The 21,961-nt window shown below is 39.6% G+C and overlaps 1 protein-coding gene across 1 annotated transcript in view; it reads right to left on the bottom strand.

Annotated features, from left to right (window-relative positions):
• The window catches only part of LOC310688720 (uncharacterized protein), an 86,267-nt gene that overhangs the window by 28,538 nt on the left and 35,768 nt on the right, over window positions 1-21,961 (bottom strand). The window contains exons 2-4 of the mRNA XM_083465565.1: window positions 11,838-11,962; window positions 5,452-5,576; window positions 1,264-1,351 (exon numbers count right to left, since the gene is read on the bottom strand). Of these exons, the coding sequence (XP_083321691.1) occupies window positions 1,264-1,351; window positions 5,452-5,576; window positions 11,838-11,896 (272 nt within the window). The 5' untranslated portion in view covers window positions 11,897-11,962. The remainder of the gene's footprint in view (window positions 1-1,263; window positions 1,352-5,451; window positions 5,577-11,837; window positions 11,963-21,961) is intronic.

Here is a 21,961-nt window from a genome sequence, read left to right as displayed (position 1 = left end):
ACATCTGGAGGGCCGAGGTTGAGGAAGCCTGGTATAATGGTGTACCGGTAAGTAATTGCTCACAAGTAGAAGCAAAGGCTTCACAGGTTGAGTTTGGATGTCTAATATAAATTTGAGTTTTGAATTGCAGTGTAATTTTACTGAGAAGCATCTGATAGGCAGAAAATAGATACCATTTATGCAGGATTTTCACATACCTTCTAAAATGTTTTTCAGCCTAATGACTGTATAGAAAGACATATAGATGCATCACACTGCAGATATGCTTTTCCAGCCAGGCATGTGAGAGAATTTGCAATAAATGAGGCTGATTTTCAGAGAATAAATCTCTAAGGGGGGGGGGGGAATACATTGTACATTGTGCTTTCTGAAATGTAGGAGCCTGCCCTTGATATATGGCAATAATAGAATAAGTGGACATTTAAAAATCCATATAGGCTTTTATTTTATTTTTTCCATGTAAATATATCCAGTAGAATAGTTACAATTCACTGCGTTGCAAAAGTCTTTTCTTTGATGAGGTGTCACTGTGCAACTCCGAATGAGTGTGTTTTGAAGGTTTAATGGTGTAAAATGGCACAAATGTTTCAAGACCAGCTATGCTTTAGTACACAAGAGTGTGCTATGAGGATAACAGGAACACTGAAGCCACAAATTGCTGGGAATGAAGCATTCTGTTTAAGTTTGTGTGTGTGACAGGGAATCCTCTCAGCACTTTCATCAATGCAAATGCAATTAAAACATTGCCTGCCCACAATAAAGGGGAAGGTGTTCTTTATTTTCAGCTAGCTGACAACCTTTTACTTAGCAAGTGTGCAGGTTTGGAAGGAAGTTGGGGATAAAACATTCCTCCAAAGGGGGAACCTTTGCTCTTTCCATGGTCTTTGCCACATGTGTCTTCAGGCTCTACAAGGATCTCCAATTACTGTGGAATTTTTAAAGTTTGTTCATTATTTACTTATTTATTTACTGTACTTATCACCCCCTAATGGAGCTCAGGCAGTCTAAGAACAATGTTTAAAACAAAAGAAATGTATTTAAAACAGTAATTAGGAGTCATCAAGGAATCAACAACAATGATACAGTTGACCATAGGCCTTTTTTTTTTTTGCAAGATGCTGCAAACCACCAAAAGCCTAGTGAAATAAAAACATTTTTAGGCTGCCACCTAAATGCCAATGTTGTGCGTGGCAATCAAATCTCAGTCCAGAAGGAATTCATGGACCAGTGGACAGGGGTACATTATGCAAAAGATGTTCTTACTCTTTTGAAGATTCATTTTTTGCCGGAGCTGGCTTTGCCGTGAAGCAGAGGAGGCAATACGCTTCAGGTGATTCTGCCCAGGGTGGAGCTGAGGAAAGAATAGAGGAAAGCAGAGAATGGTGTCTGAATGGGTCAAGTCCTTTGAAAAGTGGTGGTCCTCAACAGCGAGGGAGAACAATTTGGGTCTGATTTCAGACATCAAAATAGCTCGGGGAAGTAATCCATATTGCATTCATATTAGGGATGGAGAGAAATTTTGTTCGATTCATATTTTAAGGCAAACCTGCCTAATGTGGCCTTCCGCACATACACAAACTGAATTTGAATTTTGCAATTCATTTCTCCTACCCAAAGGATGTGTAAAAAAAATATGCAAATATTAGGGGAAGATGTGCACACACACAAAAATATATAGTTTAGTAAGAATAACATACAAAAATTCAATATATTGGTTTTTAAAAATGCTTGCAAAAATGTGTCTATTAGGCAAAATTTGGGGAAAGTCCCATCTGTAAATTAGGAGAAATGTGCACCAAAATGCTGGTGGATTTTCATCAAGACTTTTTATTATATATATTTTTTAGAAATCACCAGATGTTGAGAAACTGAAAAAAATAGAAGTGTCAGCTTAAGAGAGTGACTGGGGAATGAAGCTGGAAGCTACTAGTTGCTGGAAGCAGAATGTCAAAGAACCAGACCAATTTTTGTTCCAAATCTCTTATGAACTGAACTTAAGGTTGCACCTTATTGTGCAACAAAATTGGGCAACCTGTTGCCCCCAAAAATCCGCTAGCACAATTGTTACCTGGTCCTCTGTTCAGCAACATTAAAACTCACCTACCCACTACTGTAAGAGCCTTTGTGCTAGTGAGCAGAGAATGCTGGACACCACCTTGTGCCATTTTTGGTATATTACCATTACCAGCTTAACAGTCCACATACAGTAACCATCATTAACATCTTTCAAACCTGTTATGGACACTCTTGGGGTCACATTTCCCTGCTAAAATCCACATAGTGGCACAGCCAGAAAATGACAGATGACACACTTCTCCGTGTCACAAGGGTCATATACAATTAAGAACTGAATAGCTAATAAAGCTCCTTTTCTCTTCTCTTGAGTTCATGTGTCGCTGTCGAATATTCAGCTTGTATTTACAATGCCATATTGCTATTTAAGGATGTTTTCACACATGAGGCTTAAATTGATTTTTGTTTCAATTGATCTGTAATGCAAATGTAAAGCTTACAGTGACCAGAATGTACATTTGATTTTAAAATGGCTATTTTCTGCTTTCTTTCACACATTAACAACATTCACACATGGTACAAATAAGCAATGTGAAAGGGACTCAAAAGTGCTCTTTATGACATGTGTGAAAATGCCCTAGTAATCTGCAATGTTTTTCCAACATGAGCAGAAATCCATAATATGTGCATTTGATATAAGAGGAGTGTGCTGCTGTCGAAACCTAAGGGTAGCTCACACAATTTCCGATGTAATAATACAGTGGTACCTCGGGTTAAGTACTTAATTCGTTCCGGAGGTCCATTCTTAACCTGAAACTGTTCTTAACCTGAAAACCACTTTAGCTAATGGGGCCCCCCGCTGCCACCGCACCGCTGGAGCACGATTTCTGTTCTCATCCTGAAGCAAAGTTCTTAACCCGAGGTACTACTTCTGGGTTAGCGGAGTCTGTAACCTGAAGCGTATGTAACCCGAGGTACCACTGTAATGTTCATAGAATCATAGACCTGCAGAGTTGGAAGTAACACCAAGGGCCATCTAGTCCAAGCCCCTGCAATGCAGGAATCTCAGCTAAAGCATCCATGACAGATGGCCATCCAACCTCTGCTTAAAAACCTCCAAGGAAGGAGAGTTCACCACCTCCCATGGGAGTCTGTTCCACTACCGAACAACTGTTATTGTTAGAAAGCTCTTCCTGATGTTTAGTCGGAATCTCCTTTCTTATAACTAGAATTCATTGGTTTGGGTCCTAGCCTCTGGAACAGGTGGATACAAGTTTGTTCCATCCTCCATGTGACAGCCCTTTAGATATTTGAAGATGGCTGTCATATCTCCTCTCTGGATCTCTGGCTAAGATCTGTGCACTTGCTTGACATCATCACTACATGCACAATATAACATATTTATTGCAGTACTGTATGCACATTCCTATGCATGCATTTCCCCTTCCCAAAGCCCACCAATTCACTTTATAGATGGACAGATTACAAAACTTGGATGCATGCATGTACATACCAATGTAAGCACATGTTACTTTCATATTACATCACTCATCTATGTGGTAGGCACATACAAAGGCCGCCACACCACTATAGATGCTTCCCCCCAAAAAAAACTGGAGACCACAACAGTAGCCAGGGTTGAAAAATTAAGAGAATGCCTTACCCAAACTACTCAACACATTATCACTGGGGTTATAGTGTGGCATCTTATCAAATATTACCGTTTGAATTAAATACAGTCAGGTGTAGTCCATTTCTTTGTCCACATGACCTTGCTTTCTGCGACTGTTGAGTTTACTCATTGTCTTTGATTTTCTCAGACCTGTGGTGTAAAATCACGGTCATGGATCTAAAGTGGAATAAGTAATTGCTTGATAGCTTCTTGCTAACTCTGGAAAGTGCTGTGCAGCTGCTGATGTATGTTTGTGCTGGCATTGCAGAGTGGAGCCCTGGGAATAAGGAATCTGACTTCAGAGAAACAAGAGCTAGCTTCAAAGAAGGGAACAAGTCTCCCCAGCTGATAGAACTTTTACTGAAAGAAAAACAACAATGAACTAAGAAACACACCAGTAATATCTCTTGTTACTCCTCTGCAATCCTTTTCCAAACTTTATTTTCATTTATCTGATTAGACACTTCCGTCTCCACAATCTCCATTGTGATGGTTCTACCTTTTCTGTTAGTTTAGGTGCTTGATGGTAGATTACAGTGAGACCACATTACTTCAAAGCACACTTTTTAGTTATTAAAGCAAAAAATATGACTCCCATTATTATGATATGTCCTTAGAGGCTTCTACAGATCTGGAGGTACTAAATCCAAGGAAATGATCTGATGTCTATTAGTTGTATGTGTTTTTTTTTACAGATTAAGGAGCTATTGCGTCCTAATAAATAGCTCACCTAGAGTTTTCACTTGTAACCTGACATATTTTATCACAGCAAATCTAGCCTTGGTCATACTTTTCGTATGGTGAATTGGTAGGTGGGCCTCCAATTGTTCCCATTTTACTTCTTTTAAAATAAAACTAACATAAAATAGTGGGGGCTGAAATAATGTGTATCTTTCCAAACTTTAACTTGGGGAAAATAAGGAAAATAAAATATTATCATAAGACTCTAGTATTACCCTGTTCAAAGCAAATAGGGAATTTTGCCACTCCAGTTATAGACAAAAGGAGCCTAGTTGGGCATTGTTGGGTATTATGACTATAAATTAGCAAATCCATTATTGTCATGTTAGTTTACACCTATTAACAATGCTAAATGGTTTATTTAATACCCATTAAGCTTTTACTTGCAACATTTTCACTTGGGTCAGCCTTTACAGAAACTGGTTGGTTTTTTTTAAGGAAAATTTGAACATTATCAATCAGTTTCATTCTCCTGGCTGCAGGCAGTGCAAACTAACATGAGTATAACATTAATACACTACTCAACAAAATTCAATTTGACAAAATAATACTTGGTGCACCACTATGTTAAAGACACACCTATGCACACTTACCTGGGAGAAAGCCCCATTGACCTCAGTGGTACTTACTTCCAAATAAACATGTATTTGTAATTGCTCTTTTTTAAAGTACCATTTGCAAAATAGAGACCAACAGCAAGAAAAGCCATGCCTACTTCTACATTGTCTCATGCTTGCCTCATGGGGAAACAAATAAGATGAATGGATGTCCATGCATGCAACAGGTTTTTGTATACCCAGTTTAGCAGAACCATATGTAGAAACACTGGGGGTTGCTTGATAGAAGACAGCTATTACTTAAAAGGACAGTTCTGTTTATTCAGTTGTAGTTGGTGGGAGGAAGAATAATACAAATAATATTTTTTCCCCTGAGTAAGTTGTTAAAATTGTGACTTACACAACAGCATCAGAAGAGCTTGCCATTGTTCAATGAATCACAGTGAGAGAATAAATTCATAGTTTTACCTGTATTTACATTAGGCAATGGTTCCATGAAAACAAAGAAAAGGATGCAAGTGACCTTCCTGCTAGCCATTTGCTTGGGTTCCCTGCAGATAGTCAGTGTGAGCAGGAAATTGGCAGAGCACAGTCTGAAAATAAAATTGAAGCTCCATCAGTAAAGAACAGAAAAAGGCTTGCAGCATTGATAGTGCACATAGCCAAGCTAAGCTTCTTCTTACCTTTCAAATGATCTGCCTCTACATCACAGTGTAACATTTTTATGAACGTCTTTTTCCTCAATAATATTTCAGCCTCATGTATTTATCCTCACAACTACTTTGAGAGGTATGATGTCAAGGTTCACAAGTGCTGGAAAATCTCAACCTCTGTCTCCCATGTTCCAACTGTCTTCTCCATTCACAACATACTTAGATACTTTTCATGTGATTATTTAATACAGGGCACACAGAAATCCAAGAGAAGTTACCCCATAAGAGAAAGGGATGAAGGAGCCTGGTTGGCATGGCCCCTGGAAACAGATGGAGACGACAAAAGGTCAAAGGAGGTAGGGGGCCAATAGAAGTGTGGAGCCCTTGACTCTGAGAAATAAGAAAAAAGAGTTAGGCTCAATACAGGGGGAGGGAAGAAGGAAAGAGGAGAGACGGATGGTGTCAGATAATTGAGAGAAGAAGAGTGAGCAAAATCCAGCAGAGGGCTAAGGAAAGACTGGTTCTCATGGCATCAGTCTGCCAAGAGGTGCAACCTTCTGGATGCAGGGGTGGCTAAATAAAGCAGGTGCCCATAGAAAGAAGAATGCAGTGGCACCAGAGGAAGAAGGAAGCCAAGGAGCTCTGACACTGAGCTGGGCACACTGAAAGGCCACCACAATTTGCAACCCTAAACTAAGGCCTTAGGGCTTTGTACCCAACTCTGGAGTGATGCTAAGCACCAGAAGGTGGGTGAATAAACCTCTTTTCTTGCTATGGTGTGAGGCAAGTGTGGTGCTACTTCATTCTCCGTTGATCAAACACAGAAAAGCTGCAGAGCTTTGACCATCAGGCCCCAACACATGAGGGAACACAAAAATGAATTAAGTGGAAGAATGAATTTTGTACCACACACTAAGATTACATTTCCTTTATGTTCAGTGTCCCTTGCCAGAGAAAGAAATGTAAAGAAACAGCCATTGGCAGGAGTCAGACTTGGGTGTTTTGTTTGTTTGAAATATTTCTTAGCTGTCCTTCATCAGATTCCAGAGTACAAGAGCATGAATAAAATCTGCAAGGACCTAAAAACAAAAGGCAGCCAGATGGAGCTTCCATTCCCAGAAAATGTTTCTGCATGATTTTCAGGCATTCTTCCTTTCCCTCCCACCCCCATGCTACAGCCCTCCTCCTTCAGAAGTTCCCCCCAATTCTTAGAAGGGGGAGAAGAGGTAGGTAATGTCCCTTTCCATCTAGCTTTCTCCAGCATATCTATAGATCAAATACCCTTTTCCCCATGTACCCTACTTCCCAGAATGGTAAGTAACCAGATATAAAGGTGGACCAAACTTTTCTGCCTTTTCTCATTGCATAGAAAAAGGAATTTCAGCAAGTGTCGCTGGGCTGTACCACTTCAGACTACAGGTGACATGTTTACTCATGTAACAATCTCTTTGCAATCAGACTTCAGGGACTTTTCTTCTTCCCGCAAATATTTTAAAATGTAATTCTTCCATCTGCAGTCAAAAGTGGTACAATCCATTCTGCTGTGTGTACCGACCAGGCCATAGGTCAAAAGCAAGCAGCTTAGTAGGTAATATATTTTGTTAATGGCCTTGCTCTTTTAATGTGCATCTAGCTCAAGTATTTGCAATTGTTACAAGGTAGTTTTCAGTCTTCTAAAATCCTTTCTGTTATCTGAGTATCATTTTATCTAGCTTGCTATTTGCTGGTGTCATCCGCAATAAATAATTGGCTTAATAAATGCTCACGTTTAGCCTCCATCCCTAAGAGGCAAAACATAACATATGCATTATTTCTTTGAAATAGCAATTTGTAAGTTTTGCCAAGAAGTTATATATTTAATATAGAGGAGTTTGCAAAGCAGCAGAAGAATAAAGACCATTTTTGTAATGCAATCCTGTCTCAGTCAAGCTCTTGCAGCTAACAAATCCCCTGGCAGGAAACCTCTCAGTGGACTGTTTCCAAGTCCTCAGCCTGAACAGCAGTTACAGGCTCTTCAGAAGAGCAAGCCCAAGATGGTTCCGCACCTTTGACTTCTGACACTTCATCCTCCTGTTACCTCATGCTTAGTGAACCTCTGAAGGAATACTTGGCTGCCCTGTTTATAAACAGCCTTTGCCTTCTTCAGAAACAGCCTGGAAGGACGTATCTAGGTCACAAGCTACAAAACAGTCCCCTAATTAAGTCAAAGAGCCACATGTCACTGCTTGTACTAGTAGCTGGGTGGCAAAGATATACCCTGCATGGAGCTGGCACCCCAACCAAGGGCAGAGTGAGGTGGCTGACAGAGGCAGCCAGTGCAGGAGGGCAGAAAGCCATAGACAGGTGCTGTGTGTACACTGCTATGCAGCATATTCTGTGTCCCTTAGCTAGCATAGCCTGCTTTGAGTATAAGGCAGCAAAGGACATTGAACTAAGATTCAATTGCCAGACCAGCTTCTGTATCTAAAAAGGGCAGACATCAAAGGTGCCAACTTGAATAAAATAGGGGGGCAGGTAAACCCTGCCCCACAAGAGGCTGTGCACACACACCATTTGAATGGCAGTGCCCATCAGTTTGGGGGGGGTCAGATTCCTCAAATATTTTATTGAGGAGGGGCGGAAGGACTTGGCCCCTAGGAGTCCATCCTGTTCTTCACTTCGGACAGCAAAATGTCTTGTTTTAATCATCCTACTAGCGAGCCCACTAGTAAAAGATGACTCAGCTCGCCATGTCTCCCGCTGGAAGTTCAAACTGCAGAACGTCTTTCAGTGGCCCAACCCCTTCCCTTACACTGTGACATGCTCTGAAACCAAAAACACCACACATGCCACACTTAAGCTTGGGGTGGGGAACCAACTCCTGGTTCCATTGGAAGACTTTTTTCAAACTTAATTGCTGTGGAGGGCTTGGTAATCATCTTGGAGAGAGGAATGGGAAGGGAGGGGAAGAGTTAGCCCAGCCCTCCCTAGTTGCAACCTCCTGGAAGATCAGCTTGGAGGAGAATGTAGCCCTAATGGGGGTGTGCATGCATGTAGACATGTGAGAATGTTGTGTGGTGCATGCTGTGTGTGTGTTGTGGCTAGGGATGGGGGAATATGTCCATTTCAATTTCTCTAAAGTTTTTGATATTTCCAGTCTTAGGGTTAGTCCTCCACATTTCTACATTCAACATTCTATGTGCAGCCTGTGTCTTCAATCATCACTGGCTACTAATAATGATGACTATAGAATCATAGAATCATAGAGTTGGAAGAGACCACAAGGGCCATCGAGTCCAACCCCCTGCCAAGCAGGAAACACCATCAGAGCACTCCTGACATATGGTTGTCAAGCCTCTGCTTAAAGACCTCCAGAGAAGGAGACTCCACCACACTCCTGGGCAGCAAATTCCACTGTCGAACAGCTCTTACTGTCAGGAAGTTCTTCCTAATGTTTAGGTGGAATCTTCTTTCTTGTAGTTTGAATCCATTGCTCTGTGTCCGCTTCTCTGGAGCAGCAGAAAACAACCTTTCTCCCTCCTCTATGTGACATCCTTTTATATATTTGAACATGGCTATCATATCACCCCTTAACCTCCTCTTCTCCAGGCTAAACATGCCCAGCTCCCTTAGCCGTTCCTCATAAGGCATCGTTTCCAGGCCTTTGACCATTTTGGTTGCCCTCCTCTGGACTATATGACTATATGCAACTTCAGGATCTGGTTGGCCACTATGGCCTGAAGAAGCCATTCTTTTACCTAAGAGTCATGAGGTAATGCTTTAACAGTACATTCCCATGCATGTTTACTCCAGCAGAAGTAAGTTCCATTATATTCAATGGGCTTACTTCTAGGTAGATTGATAGAGGACTGCAGCCTGGAGGTCCTACATAAAAACCACAAGTGTCAGGAGACATGAATCCAGCCCCATCTTGTAAAGAGAAATGGGTTTCTGTTTACCCCAGTTTCACACATGGCAGCAGTTCCACTTTCTTATTTTTCTGTGGTGAATGATTTTACCCACACGTCTATAAGCATTCTTTGCCTTATTAATCCTGCTCTCAAGACTAAAACAAATTACTGTAATTGAAATGAGTATTGTGTTTTAGTTCATTTTATTCGGTAGTCAAAAGGTGTGGTTGCCAAGAGGAAATTTCATCATGTTTCTGTCATGTAGGTTGTGGTTTGGGGGCAGGAAATAGAAATAAATTCACAATTGGGAACAATAAGCTGATGCAGCTGGTAGTTTGATCAGATTGGACCCCTCAGTTCAGTTTCAGGTCAACACTGAACTCCCACAATCTCTTTTAAAATTCATTGATATATTCTAGTGAGCTATTTCCAGTACTGACCTACATTCTTGACACATCTCTGACTTCACTAGGGTTGTATAAGGTGAAAATCAATGAATAACTTGAATGCAGAATTCCACGCCTTCAGATGGTGCCTATTTAATAGCTATTTCACAGGCACAATTTTCTTACTCTGTCCACAATACAAAGTTGTGTACACAGTAGTGAACAGTGTGCATAGGGATGGGGTTTTCTGAAGATCTTGATGTCAAGCTTATTCACATAGATTTTTTCTAATTCCTGTCTTGCTCTGTAATCTCAGTGAAAAGAGAGTGTTTGTCCCCCTTACCCCAGTTCTGTTTATAATACAAACAATATTTGCATATTATATGCATTATTGTATGCATTATTATACACCTATACACTCCAGGTTTCCAAAGTAACCAACAAATACAATTGTATAGAAATACATATACAATTACACTACATAAATATAATACTGCATAGGACTTGGCTCTTATTATATAATAATAATAATAATAATAATAATAATAATAATAGGTAAATTATTATTTATTCCCTGCCCTCTGGGCAGCTTCCAACAGAGTAATAAAGCGATAAAACATCAAACATAAAAAACTTCCCTTCTAAAAGTCAGATAGTTGTTTATTTCCTTGACATCTGATGAGAGGGCATTCCACAGGGTGGGTGCCACTACCGAGAAGGCCCTCTGCCTGCATAATATATGTAATTTTTGCATATAAATTTGCATGGAACTAGTCAGTGTTTTTTTAAAAAACCTGATAATACATAAGTGGCTCAGTGATAAGTGGGGACTCAATACAGGAAGTAGTACAAAGCCAACTGGGTCAGAACCACTGGATTCCATATATAATTCTAAGGTGCTTGTGTACAAAGCTTGGGACTAGGATACCTGAAAGATCACTTCACTTTTTATATACCCAACAGATCACTGGGCTCTACAGGAAAAGGCCTCCTGCAGATATCATCTCATCCTGAAGTTAGCATGGTGGCACCTACTGTTTGGAACTCCCTCCCATTATATATCAGATACATGCCATCTTTGTTGTCTTTTCCACAGCTTTCTCTTCCAACAAGCCTTTTAAGTGGCAATTAAGTGGTGATTACTGTTCCAGTGCTTATGTGCATTGTTGTTGTTAACTGTTTGGGGGTGCTTCTCGATAAGCAGTTCATGAATTAAACAAATAAATAAATAAAAGCATGCAAAACCGATTCCTCCTACATCCTTCAGCATGCATGACTCTGCCTTATCAGCTAGTCAGCGCTGTCAGCCTTGACAATGCCTATCATCTGCCTAAAGGAATGGAACGTGGTTAGCTGGATTCAGTTGGCCCACCTCAAACTACCCAATCAACGCCATACATATAGCCCCCTAGGCCACAACCACCTCCTATGCCACAAATTGATCTCAAGGAAAACTGGAGCTCCACAGCACTCTCCTCTTCTTCGGTTTCCATCAACCAGCATTCAGAAGCGTACTCTGCCTCTGATGGTGGAGGTAGAACATAACCACCAGGGTCCATAGCCATGGGTCCATGCAGTCCTTCTCCTGCATGACTTTGTCTTTAAAAGCCATCCAAGTCTGTGGCCATCACTGCCTCTTGTGGGAGCAAATTCCATTACTTGCCTATGCACCATATGAAGAGGTATTTTCATTCAGAAGCTCTTTTGTCCTAGAAGGAGGAAGAGGATGAATTCTGATCTCCTAAGGTCTTCCAACATTTCAGCTTCTTTTGATGCCCCCAAGTCCCAGTGTTATGAGGGAGAAAAATGTGTCCTGAAACCTAGACGCTAAGATAGATTTGAATCCTTATGTGCCTGAATGACAATAATAATTTTGAACCATAATTTTTAAAAGCAAAGTGGTAAAAAAAAGTATGAGTCAATACCTGCTGATCTTTAAGGTACCGCAAGACTCTTCCTCGCAATTGCAGCCAACATTGCCCATTGCTCTGTGGATCTACAGTCTTGAACTTAAAACACCATGTCCAGCAATACGAGGTACGCTGAAACACTACAAAAAGACAGAGTGATATTATTCACATCAGATTGTATACATCCCGCTATCCCACATGACAACGGCAATTCTACAGGGGAAACACATGCAAATGACTTCACACAATGCCTGCTTTCCAAGATCAATCATTACCTGTGAAATGAAGTTGGTCAATTTGAAATACTTATCAGTCCTCCCTTCCTTAAAATAGGAGACTCGCTATATATAGGATACTGAACTCTGTGAGATTTATTCAGAAAAAAAGTAATGTTGAAAAAGAAAAGAAAAACCTGACATCAGGAGGATAGGAAAGTTAACTTGAAAATGAACTGCCTACTGCAGGTGAGTTCAAGGAACTCAAAGTAAAGCAAGAGACACTTCAAAGCATCAGTAAAAGACGAGTGTCATGAGGAAGCTGCCAAGTGGGAGCCATGAAATGATGAAAATGAATACAGATCATCTTGTATGTTAAACAATGATCAAACTTCCTTAAGCGACCCCTCATCTTTATTTATTTTTTAATATAGATATATTGAATAATAGAACACAAAGGTTCTCAAAGCACTAGACTTGCCTCTCTGGGGAGATTCAGACCATGAGAGATCCAAGCTTCTCACCCTGAGCGCCAATCAACATTTACGCAGAGCATCGAATTCCTACCTCATTCATACAAGCTGTGCCCCTTCACTTGATAGCCAGTAATAGGCTTATTCATTTAGGACAAAGTGAACAAGCTTTTATCAGTTGAGGGCCAAATTTGCTCAGAGATAATCTGTTGGGAGCCACATGGCAGAGACGAGAGGGGCTTCCTTTCGCCCTCCAAACTAAAGGTCTGAAATGACAGCTCGCAGAAGTCCTTTGACATCCATCCAGATGCTATCCATAGCCTAGAGCTACAGATTGCTGCCCTGATTTAGGGCAATTATACTGCCCTTCATAATACATAGCTCAGATTATAGGTATGTATACAAAGAATGTATAAAGGTAAAGGAACCCTGAACGGTTAAGTCCAGTCAAAAGCAACTATGGGGTGCGGCACTCATTTCACTTCAGGCCAAGGGAGCAAGAGTTTGTCTACAGACAGCTTTTCAGGTCATGTGGCTAGCATGACTAAATTGCTTCTGATGCAACAGAACACCGTGATGGAAACCAGAGTGCATGGAAACACCATTTCCCTTCCCTGCGCAGCGGTACCTATTTATGAACTTGCACTGGTGTGATTTTGAACTGCTAGGTTGGCAGAAGCTGGAGCGGAGCAACAGGAGCTGACCCATCATGAGGATTTGAACTGCTGACCTTCTGATCAGCAAGCCCATGAGGCTCAGTGGTTTAGACCACAGTGCCTGTATAGGACTGTACTGCTAGCTACAATGCTACACCAGCTCAGTACTGGGCATGATAAGCTGCTGAACATTTTCAAATGCAATACCACCTAAAACTATGGGGGGGAGGGAATCAGCATAAATCATACCTTCATGCCACTCTGATACTTTTTTCCCCCATCTGGAGAAATAAATAAGTAAATCCCATTAGATTGAGGAATCTTGTCATGGAGGTACATACATTTTTACTGAATATTAACCAAATGATTGGTTTATGATTATATTCAAGGCTGAGCTGTTTACTAGGAGTATAATTGTTTAGAAACAGAACAGAAACTATTATTTACATCTCTGAAAGGTATTCTGGTCTCTGAGATTTGCCGCACTTGGCAAAGTTCACATGTCTGATAAATGACAGCCCTAGAAGTGTGGGATTTTTCTTTTAACAGTGTTATGCCTTAAAAATCTCTGACTGGGCAAGGATAATGGAATTAAGAATCTGCTTTTGTACATTCTTGGTATGAATTTCATCTGATCTGTAAGTTTTTGTTCCATTCATATTAATGATGCATGCATTCCTATCAATACTTTCTAAAACTGGTCTTAAATCTTGTGGGGTGGGATCTAAACAATATTGCATGAAACATATCATTCATAAATTTAATGCTTCCAATTTATTTATGTATCTATTAAACCTTTAGGCCACTCTTCATTACAAAATGCCATAAAACAACATAGTATGCAAAAAGAAAACTCACAAAGCAACTAAACTTATCACTCAGTGGTAAAACAATCACATATAATAGCAGCTGTTCAAAACCTCTTAAAACCTTGAATAGCCTTAATTTGATTTGCCAATTGCTAAGAACAGATGTATTTTAATCAGACAGCAGAATACCATCAAGGTTGGGGCATTCCAAACCTCCAGAACGAGACAATTCCATAGCCAAGGTGCCAATGCAAAGATGACCCAGCATGCAACAGCCAGCAATGGAATAATGAGAAAACACTCACATTCACATACAGTGACCTCAACACCCTCATCAGCTGACAAAGGGAGAGGACACTGACAAATAAGATCATTTATAACAACTTTAGTTCAGCCCAATAACACTGAATTGTACCCTTCTGTAGTGTGTGGAGATTTTGAGATTATTCGGAGGCTATGGAGAGCAGGTTAGATAATTATTGGCTCCAGATCATGATCCAGGCAAAAGTAAGAGTATTTTAGTCCTCTTGATTATCAGTGGGAAAGCATGACATAACTCTCTCCTATTGGAATCAGTGATACTTTAAAAGTGCCTGTCTTAAGACTGGATCACGGTACACATTATTTTATAACAGGATGTCTTACAAATCTGAGCTGAGGCTGATTATATAGGCTGTTTTAATTTAGAAATTAAAACCTTTCATAAGAGTTAAAGAGATGCAGAGAGGATAAGACATGGAATATAATATGCTGTGGTGGCTTATGCTTAATGCTATCCTTTCAAAGTACGCCTGATATTAAAATGCGTATAGATGCTAGGTGGGTATCACTTTCTCCTTACCCCTTTATCTGTGGCCTGATCCCCAAATTCTTACCAGGACTTGACCAAAGCATTATACCTTTCTACTTTGTTCTCTTCATCCAAAATCCAAACATCTGACTCACGTCAGTCTAACCCAGGGGTAGGCAACCTTAGGCTGGGGGACTGGATGCAGCCCAATCACCTTCTCAATCCAGCCTGCGGACAGTCCAGGAATCAGCGTGTTTTTACATGAGTAGAATGTGTCCTTTTATTTAAAATGCATCTCTGGATTATTTGTGGGGCATAGGAATTCGTTCATTTCCCCCTATATATATATATATATATATATATATATATATATATATATAGTCCAGCCCCCTACATGGTCTGAGGGATAGTGGACCGGCCCACAGCTGAAAGAGGTTGCTGACCCCTGGTCTAACCTGTCATTACAGAGCAAGCACAGAGACAAGCAGACACAAGTCTCACCAAACTGAACTGGTGTGTGTGTGTGTGTGTGTGTGTGTGTGTGTGTGTGTGTGTGTGTGTGTGTTTGTGTGTGTGGACAAGCTTTGCTACAATGTGCAGACATGTGTGTGTCCCATTCCGTTAGCCATCCATTTGTATCACTGATACCCATTGTGACAGCCCCTTCTACAGCCATGTTCAGATTCAGTCAGTTAGTATTCCCAATCGTTCTTTTCCATATTTCAGAAAGCAAAGCAAAAACGTGATTGCAGGACACCATGCTGTCTTCTCAAAGAGTCACCATAATGGAATGGTTAGTGTTTAGAGTGTGTGTGGGTTAGGGTTAAGGTGTAGTCCTTAGAAAGTTTGACAAAAATGGGAGGCAAATCTGGGTTCAAATTTCCACCCAGCTCACTGGGTGATCTTGGTTCTTATTTTGTAGCCAAAACAGCACCACCATCTGTACACAAGAGAGAGGTGTTAGCAGGCTTGAGGGAACCCAAAGTCTTGCTTAAGTCCCCCCCCCAAAAAAAAAGAACTTGGGGGGGTCTAAAAACAACCCAAAGAGGACTGAACTTGCTCAGTAGCTAAGTGTTGTGGGGTGCAGAGGAAGTAGGATAGGGGAAGAGGAATGGAATGGAGCATCCTTAAAGAGGATCTGGCTGGAGATCTGGCTGGCTGGTACTTAGTAGGAATACACACTGTAGCATTTTGTTGCAGGTGCACTTGTCCAGTGGCGTAGCGTGGGGGGTGCAGGGGGGGCCAGCCGCACCGGGCGCAACATCTGGGGGTTAGGGTTAGGGGGCGCAAATCCACGGGTTAGGGGGCGCAAATTACTTGCCCCGGGTGCTGACAACCCACGCTACGCCACTGCACTTGTCACTTTCAGTTTCTATAAAAATGATTGTCCCCAGCCAAATCCAGCCCCTCCATTAAGATTGCAATGGTTAAAGCATTCCAAGGGCAGAGTTACAAAAACTTTGCAATAGCATCATTCACCAAGGGTGCTTAATTGCAAAAAGCACCTCTTGTTAGGTTTCATTTCTAAACATTGTGCCACTTTTCCTTCTTTGCTCTGCAATGGCTCACTTGCTCACACGTCTCTCCATCTCGGTAGCCGGAGAGCCAAAACAATATTGCCTGATGTTGTGCTCTCACTTATCTGAATGGTGTTGTGACTCATCTAGATGGTGTATATCCATCACATTTTCTGGTTGTCATGAAATTTACACTGACCTGAAAATAAGGAGTGCCCATGGTACATTGAAATTCCAAGAGAAATTTCCCTCAAACTACTAGACATCTACCAAATCCATTCCCTCCTTGAAGTGACTTCCTATTGACCAAGTGATGAAGTTTCCTTAGGAAGGGTTTCTATCAGCTACCCCATGTTGGCCCAATTTGGGCTAATTCAGACTATGTGAAATTACAGCAGTAATTCAGATTTGCAGTGTTTTAAAATCATATTTGAAATGTGCCTTGTGCATTAATTCTTATGCTTTTTCTCTTTCACCATATGGTTCATATTAAATAGTCTGATGAAACTGTACAATAAATAGACAGACTGACAATGGCCAATTAGTAATCTGTTCTTAAATCTTGTGGGTTTTTCCAGTGTCAGCATTGTCATTCAGGGATATTCTTCACATATTCCTACAAAAGTCACTAGTTATTTTTTGATTCCATTGTTTCAGGATTTTTTTTGTTTCCAAAACAAGAAATGGGCTACTATTTCCCCATATCAGTGCTGATAATTTCCACTGAAGTCTATGGGAGTTCCATGTATGGACAGAAGGTATATTACTCTTCAAATAATTTCAGCAAAGTCAAATACTTAAAAGCTATTTCATCACATCAGCTTCCGCCTTGGAATAGCAGGCAGGAATTACATTGCTGCCCTGTTAAAATGTTAGCAACCACATTTCATTTTTTGAAAAGGCAATTTATTTGTCCTGAAATAAAGAGTTGATTATATCTCTTATTACTGTTACAAGAACTTGATATATCACAGAGAGGAAGAGTTACAACATGTACCAACTATCAACCAGGAAAAATGAATCTGATTCATAATTCACTCTGAGAATGTCTAGTTAGTCAATCAAGTGATTTGTAATCATAAAGGCTGCCAGGAATTGAATGAATAACGGGCCACACTAAAATCCTTGGATTTCGTAGTATTCTTATTTCATTATGCGACTTTTATTGCTCTTGCTGGTAGTTGTCTCTACTTCAGTAGAACAAATTAAACACCCCACAGTTATTTGCATGAATCTATTCGGCTATTTAATGCGCATACAAAGAGAGAGTGACCACTGGAGTAACAGACAAAGCTAGATTTCTTTTCTTCATGAAAGCTGAACCTTTTTATGATGTAAAGCTTGTGGAGAAAGAGTCTATGCTTCCATCCCCATTTCCTCCTGAAAGCATTTTGGGGGTAATGAATCTTAGCATACTGTTACAGTACATTTTCTCAAGTTATTTTATAACTATAGAAATGACATAATTCATATAGCATGCCATCTGTTTAACAGCAGCATCCCTTCCCCTGCCTCTTAATCTTTACAGATTATCAACTATTAACATGTTAGCACTAAATAACATGTGATCGCCAAATGTAGATTTCTGCAAAAACTGCGATCCAGCTAAAGATATGGAAACAGAAAAACTAAGCTACATTTGACACATGTCTCCCTAAATACATTTTGCATTCATTTGATTTCTTTTCATATAAGAATAAAATAAAACAGACTCCTGCCACTACACAGGAAGACCTTCACAGAAATTTATTTATTACGTAATAAATTTTTAGACATGCTGTTTGCCATGCTCAGTAGCATCCAGACTCCCCCCCCCCCCCCGTTTTACATTTACTGTACAATACTTTCATAATGACTTAGGTATGCTGGTGTTTAAACCAAACATAACTGATCCAAATATAATCAGATATGGTTAAGGTAGATTGGCCCCCTATAACATTTTTACACTCCCTGCAATGGATGTTGCGAGTCTGAAGTCTTTTTCTCCTTGCCTTGCCTTTTTTTAAAAAAAAAAAAAGCTTTTAAAAGGACATGACTGACATATTCAATGATATATTTTTACAGTGGCATTGCTGTTCTTTTAGACAGGAGGACCGTAAAGTCTGCAGTTGCTTTATCAGCCTTCTTTCAGCAATCCTTGTGTGTGAAACAAACTTCCTATTAAAACTAATTGTAAATTCCCATAAAATTGATCCAAAATATGATGGTTAACTTCCTCCTGCAATGAAATGCTACCAGCTCCAGAACTTGTATGTGAAATGTGGCACTAGTAATGCGCCAATGTGAGATCACATTTCAGCGCAGAACAAGAATTCTCTCTCCAGAGAGATATAATGAGGGGGACATTTAGAATGTACAGTTAATTAAATTTAAAATATATATTTAGACTTCTTCATATTCATTTACAAAATATACTTAATTATTGTCAGTGTTTTTGCACATCTTCTATAAACCGGAATCACTTTTAAAAGTATGTGATATACAGCTGCATGTTAAAAGGAAACCTAAAAAGCACATTTAGATATAGTAGTTTTTTTCAAGCAATAATAATAATAGGAATCTGCATGTGCCTAATGTGAGCATTATGCTGAGGAAGCACAATGGATATATTAATGAAGAATTAAATTGACGAATACATCAGACAAAGAATAAAACAAAGCAAAAAATATATAATAATCCTTCATTGAGCTCTGAATAATAATTCTATTTTGGTGGATTTTAATTGATATTTGGCTTGCTATAAATTGTCATAGAACACCCTGAACTATTTACCCTATTCTTTTAAAACTTCTGTTGGCTGTAAGTAAAAACAGTATTTTTCATATTTACAATGTACCTAGATCATAACTTAGACGTTTTACAGTTAACATAAGATTAGTGTGTAAATACAGGGAAAATAAAAGAACACAGAACAAGAAAAATATGTAGCCCTATGTCACAGTATATTGGCAAGGACTATACATACAATATTGCACAAGTTTGAAAATTGATTTATCATGGATTTAAGTCATTGCATTCTTTGATGCATGCTTTGAACAGGCTCATAGTTCCCATTGAGGTCTGTGATTCATTTTACCAAAAAGGAATAAAAATAATAATTTATTTATGTGCCTTATTGACTCCATTTACTTACAAGTATATACCATCAAAATCAATGAGATGTACTCCCAAGTAAATGCGTTTAACATAAAGTGTTAGTCATGATCGTAGCTACTACGATTCTAAGCACTTTGAAGCAAGTTCTATTGAAATGTTGCTTTCACATAAATGTCTTTAGAAGTGACATATAAGCATATTATCAGTGCACACCTACACATGATTACTCAGAAATAAGTCCCATTGAGTGAAATGAGACTTACTCCCAGGTACTTGAGTATAGGATTGCAGCCTCATATTTAACATTTATGCACATCGCGAGGGAGACAGCTTAAATTCAGGTTGCTAGCTGAATCCCAAACTATCAAAATCTGTTCCCCTCCTTTATGCAAGAAACCCCATGAAAATACAGCTAGGAAATGTAATGCATGAACTCATGCAAAGGTTACCAAACTGCAATCAGATGGGTTGCTTTCCTATCTATCTGGAACAAATTGGAACTAACATGTTTAAGTCTCTACAACACATTAACATTCCTGAAGTCCTCCAGACTCCTCAGAGCCACTTTTGTTAATGGTAGCAATTTTCTCAATACCCTGAAATGTAGTAAAACTAAAAAGCTGCTAAGATGTTTAATGCAGTGTAGAGTTACAGAGACAATTGGATATAACTAATTCTGATAGCTTGGTCAAACATAAGAATATACATTTGCAAGATCCCACCACATGGAACAAAAGGGACCGTACAGAACAAAGCATTTGCAGAGTAACTTTTTAGCACCCTGTCAATTGCTTTTTTAATAAAACAGATGCCTATAACAATACTAAACATTTCCTCTTTTTCTCCCCCTCATGGTGCACATCTGCCTTTGGATCAGTAGAAAATTATTGTTCATTAAGAATTCTAGTTTTTAACTAAACTGGTGGACTTTGCTTGCTTTGGCAAATAACATCACTTTAATCTTTGGTATAACAACACAAAGAACAGGGAATTGGATTTTACTGTCATTAGTATAAAAGCCCTGCAACAGCAGAGGTTAATGGTTGGGCAAGAGACTCTGTACCCTCTCTAAATATCCTTCAGAAGTGTTTGTGTATTAGCCAGTTGAACACCCCTTCCTCTTGTAAATCAAGCCCATTAAACTTCTAGGTGAATAATAAAACATACTGTACTGCAAAAAAATAATAATAATTAAGACCCATCAGGCTATTGGCTTTTCACAACACATTAAAACTAATATGCTGTTGTTCGTCTTGTTGTTATAAATCATTGCAGGGAAAACTGAAATCAAAACAATTTGCAGAGAAGGAATCAATGATTGCACAAACTTAGGAAGCAACTTTGTACAGATCTACCTAGAATGCCGACTTCTGACAGTTGGCAAAGGCAAGATACCAACTAAATTTGTTTTCTCTGTACTTAGGAATGCCTGTCTCTCTGGTGAACTCACACCCTTCGGGAAACTAGGGTTATGGTTGTTCTGAAACGTTCACCTATAGTTCTTGTAAGTGTCAAGTGCTAGATTTCCAAGAACAGGAGGGGTACTGATATTAGTCCCTCTCCTCAAGAATCATCTTATCTACACTGGAGCAGGTTGCTGCCATAATCTGAAGACCTTATGCAATTGTGAGTGGAGTTTCTGTGGCAAACACAACCTTTTCAACTTAGTTCTGGTTCTGCTCTTGGAATATTTTCAAGCCTAGAAGTGAATTGGGGGAAAGCTTTCTTCTAGATTTGGAGTCCTAATGTAACTGGAAATGCCGTGGAGTAATATATTCATAGAAGTTGGTTTCACAAGTTTCTTTTACAGCCCTTTTAACATAAAAATGGAAACCATGGACCATGTCTGGCCAAGGGTACAGGCACCCTAAGAACTGTCTCCTCAGCAAACTGATTGAAATTTAACATTTCTGCTCACATGACAGTCCCTTTCATTTGGAATTTGCACAGGAAAAGTTTCCAAATGCCCTTTGAGAACAATACCAGAGTGTACCAAAGCCCACAAGGGAAAGCTTTGCCATCTATAACTTACCAAGGATGCCCCCTGTGGGCCTATCATAGTCAGCAAAACTATTGAAGTAGCCTTATCATCAGTCTCCCCAGTTGGCTTTGAGTACAATGTATTTCCCACAGTCATGCCTGATTCAAGTACATGCTGGTCACTGGTCTGTGTCTGTTCTACAAGCTCATCCATGCCTGGGGTTAGGTTGCTCAGTTTGGTTCAATAGAGCCAGTATTTTCACTGCACATCATGGATCTGTCTTTATTAGTGGTCAAGGGATCAACAGGCCTTTCAAGAGACTCTTTATGTTCACATAAAAAGTAAAGCAATGCCTTAATTCATTTACTTAAATACAACTTCATCTGAAAATAGAATTGCCTTTCTTTTTTAAATGTTCCCAGTAGGGCTACACAGGGCTTCAGCTGATGCAAAAGAGATATGAATTTATTTTGAAAGCTGAAATATCTTTTATCAGATCCCCCCTGCCAAAAAAAAAAAATCTTTTTTATTTAAAAAATACTTTGCTTTATTTTAGTCACTAAGAGTTTCATATATGCAACTTCAAAAAAATGCCATTTCTA

This window comes from Podarcis liolepis (assembly GCF_965112155.1).
Source record: "Podarcis liolepis genome assembly, chromosome: 11".
NCBI classification, from domain to species: Eukaryota; Metazoa; Chordata; class Lepidosauria; order Squamata; family Lacertidae; genus Podarcis; species Podarcis liolepis.
This window is presented reverse-complemented; position numbering and strand designations above follow the sequence as displayed.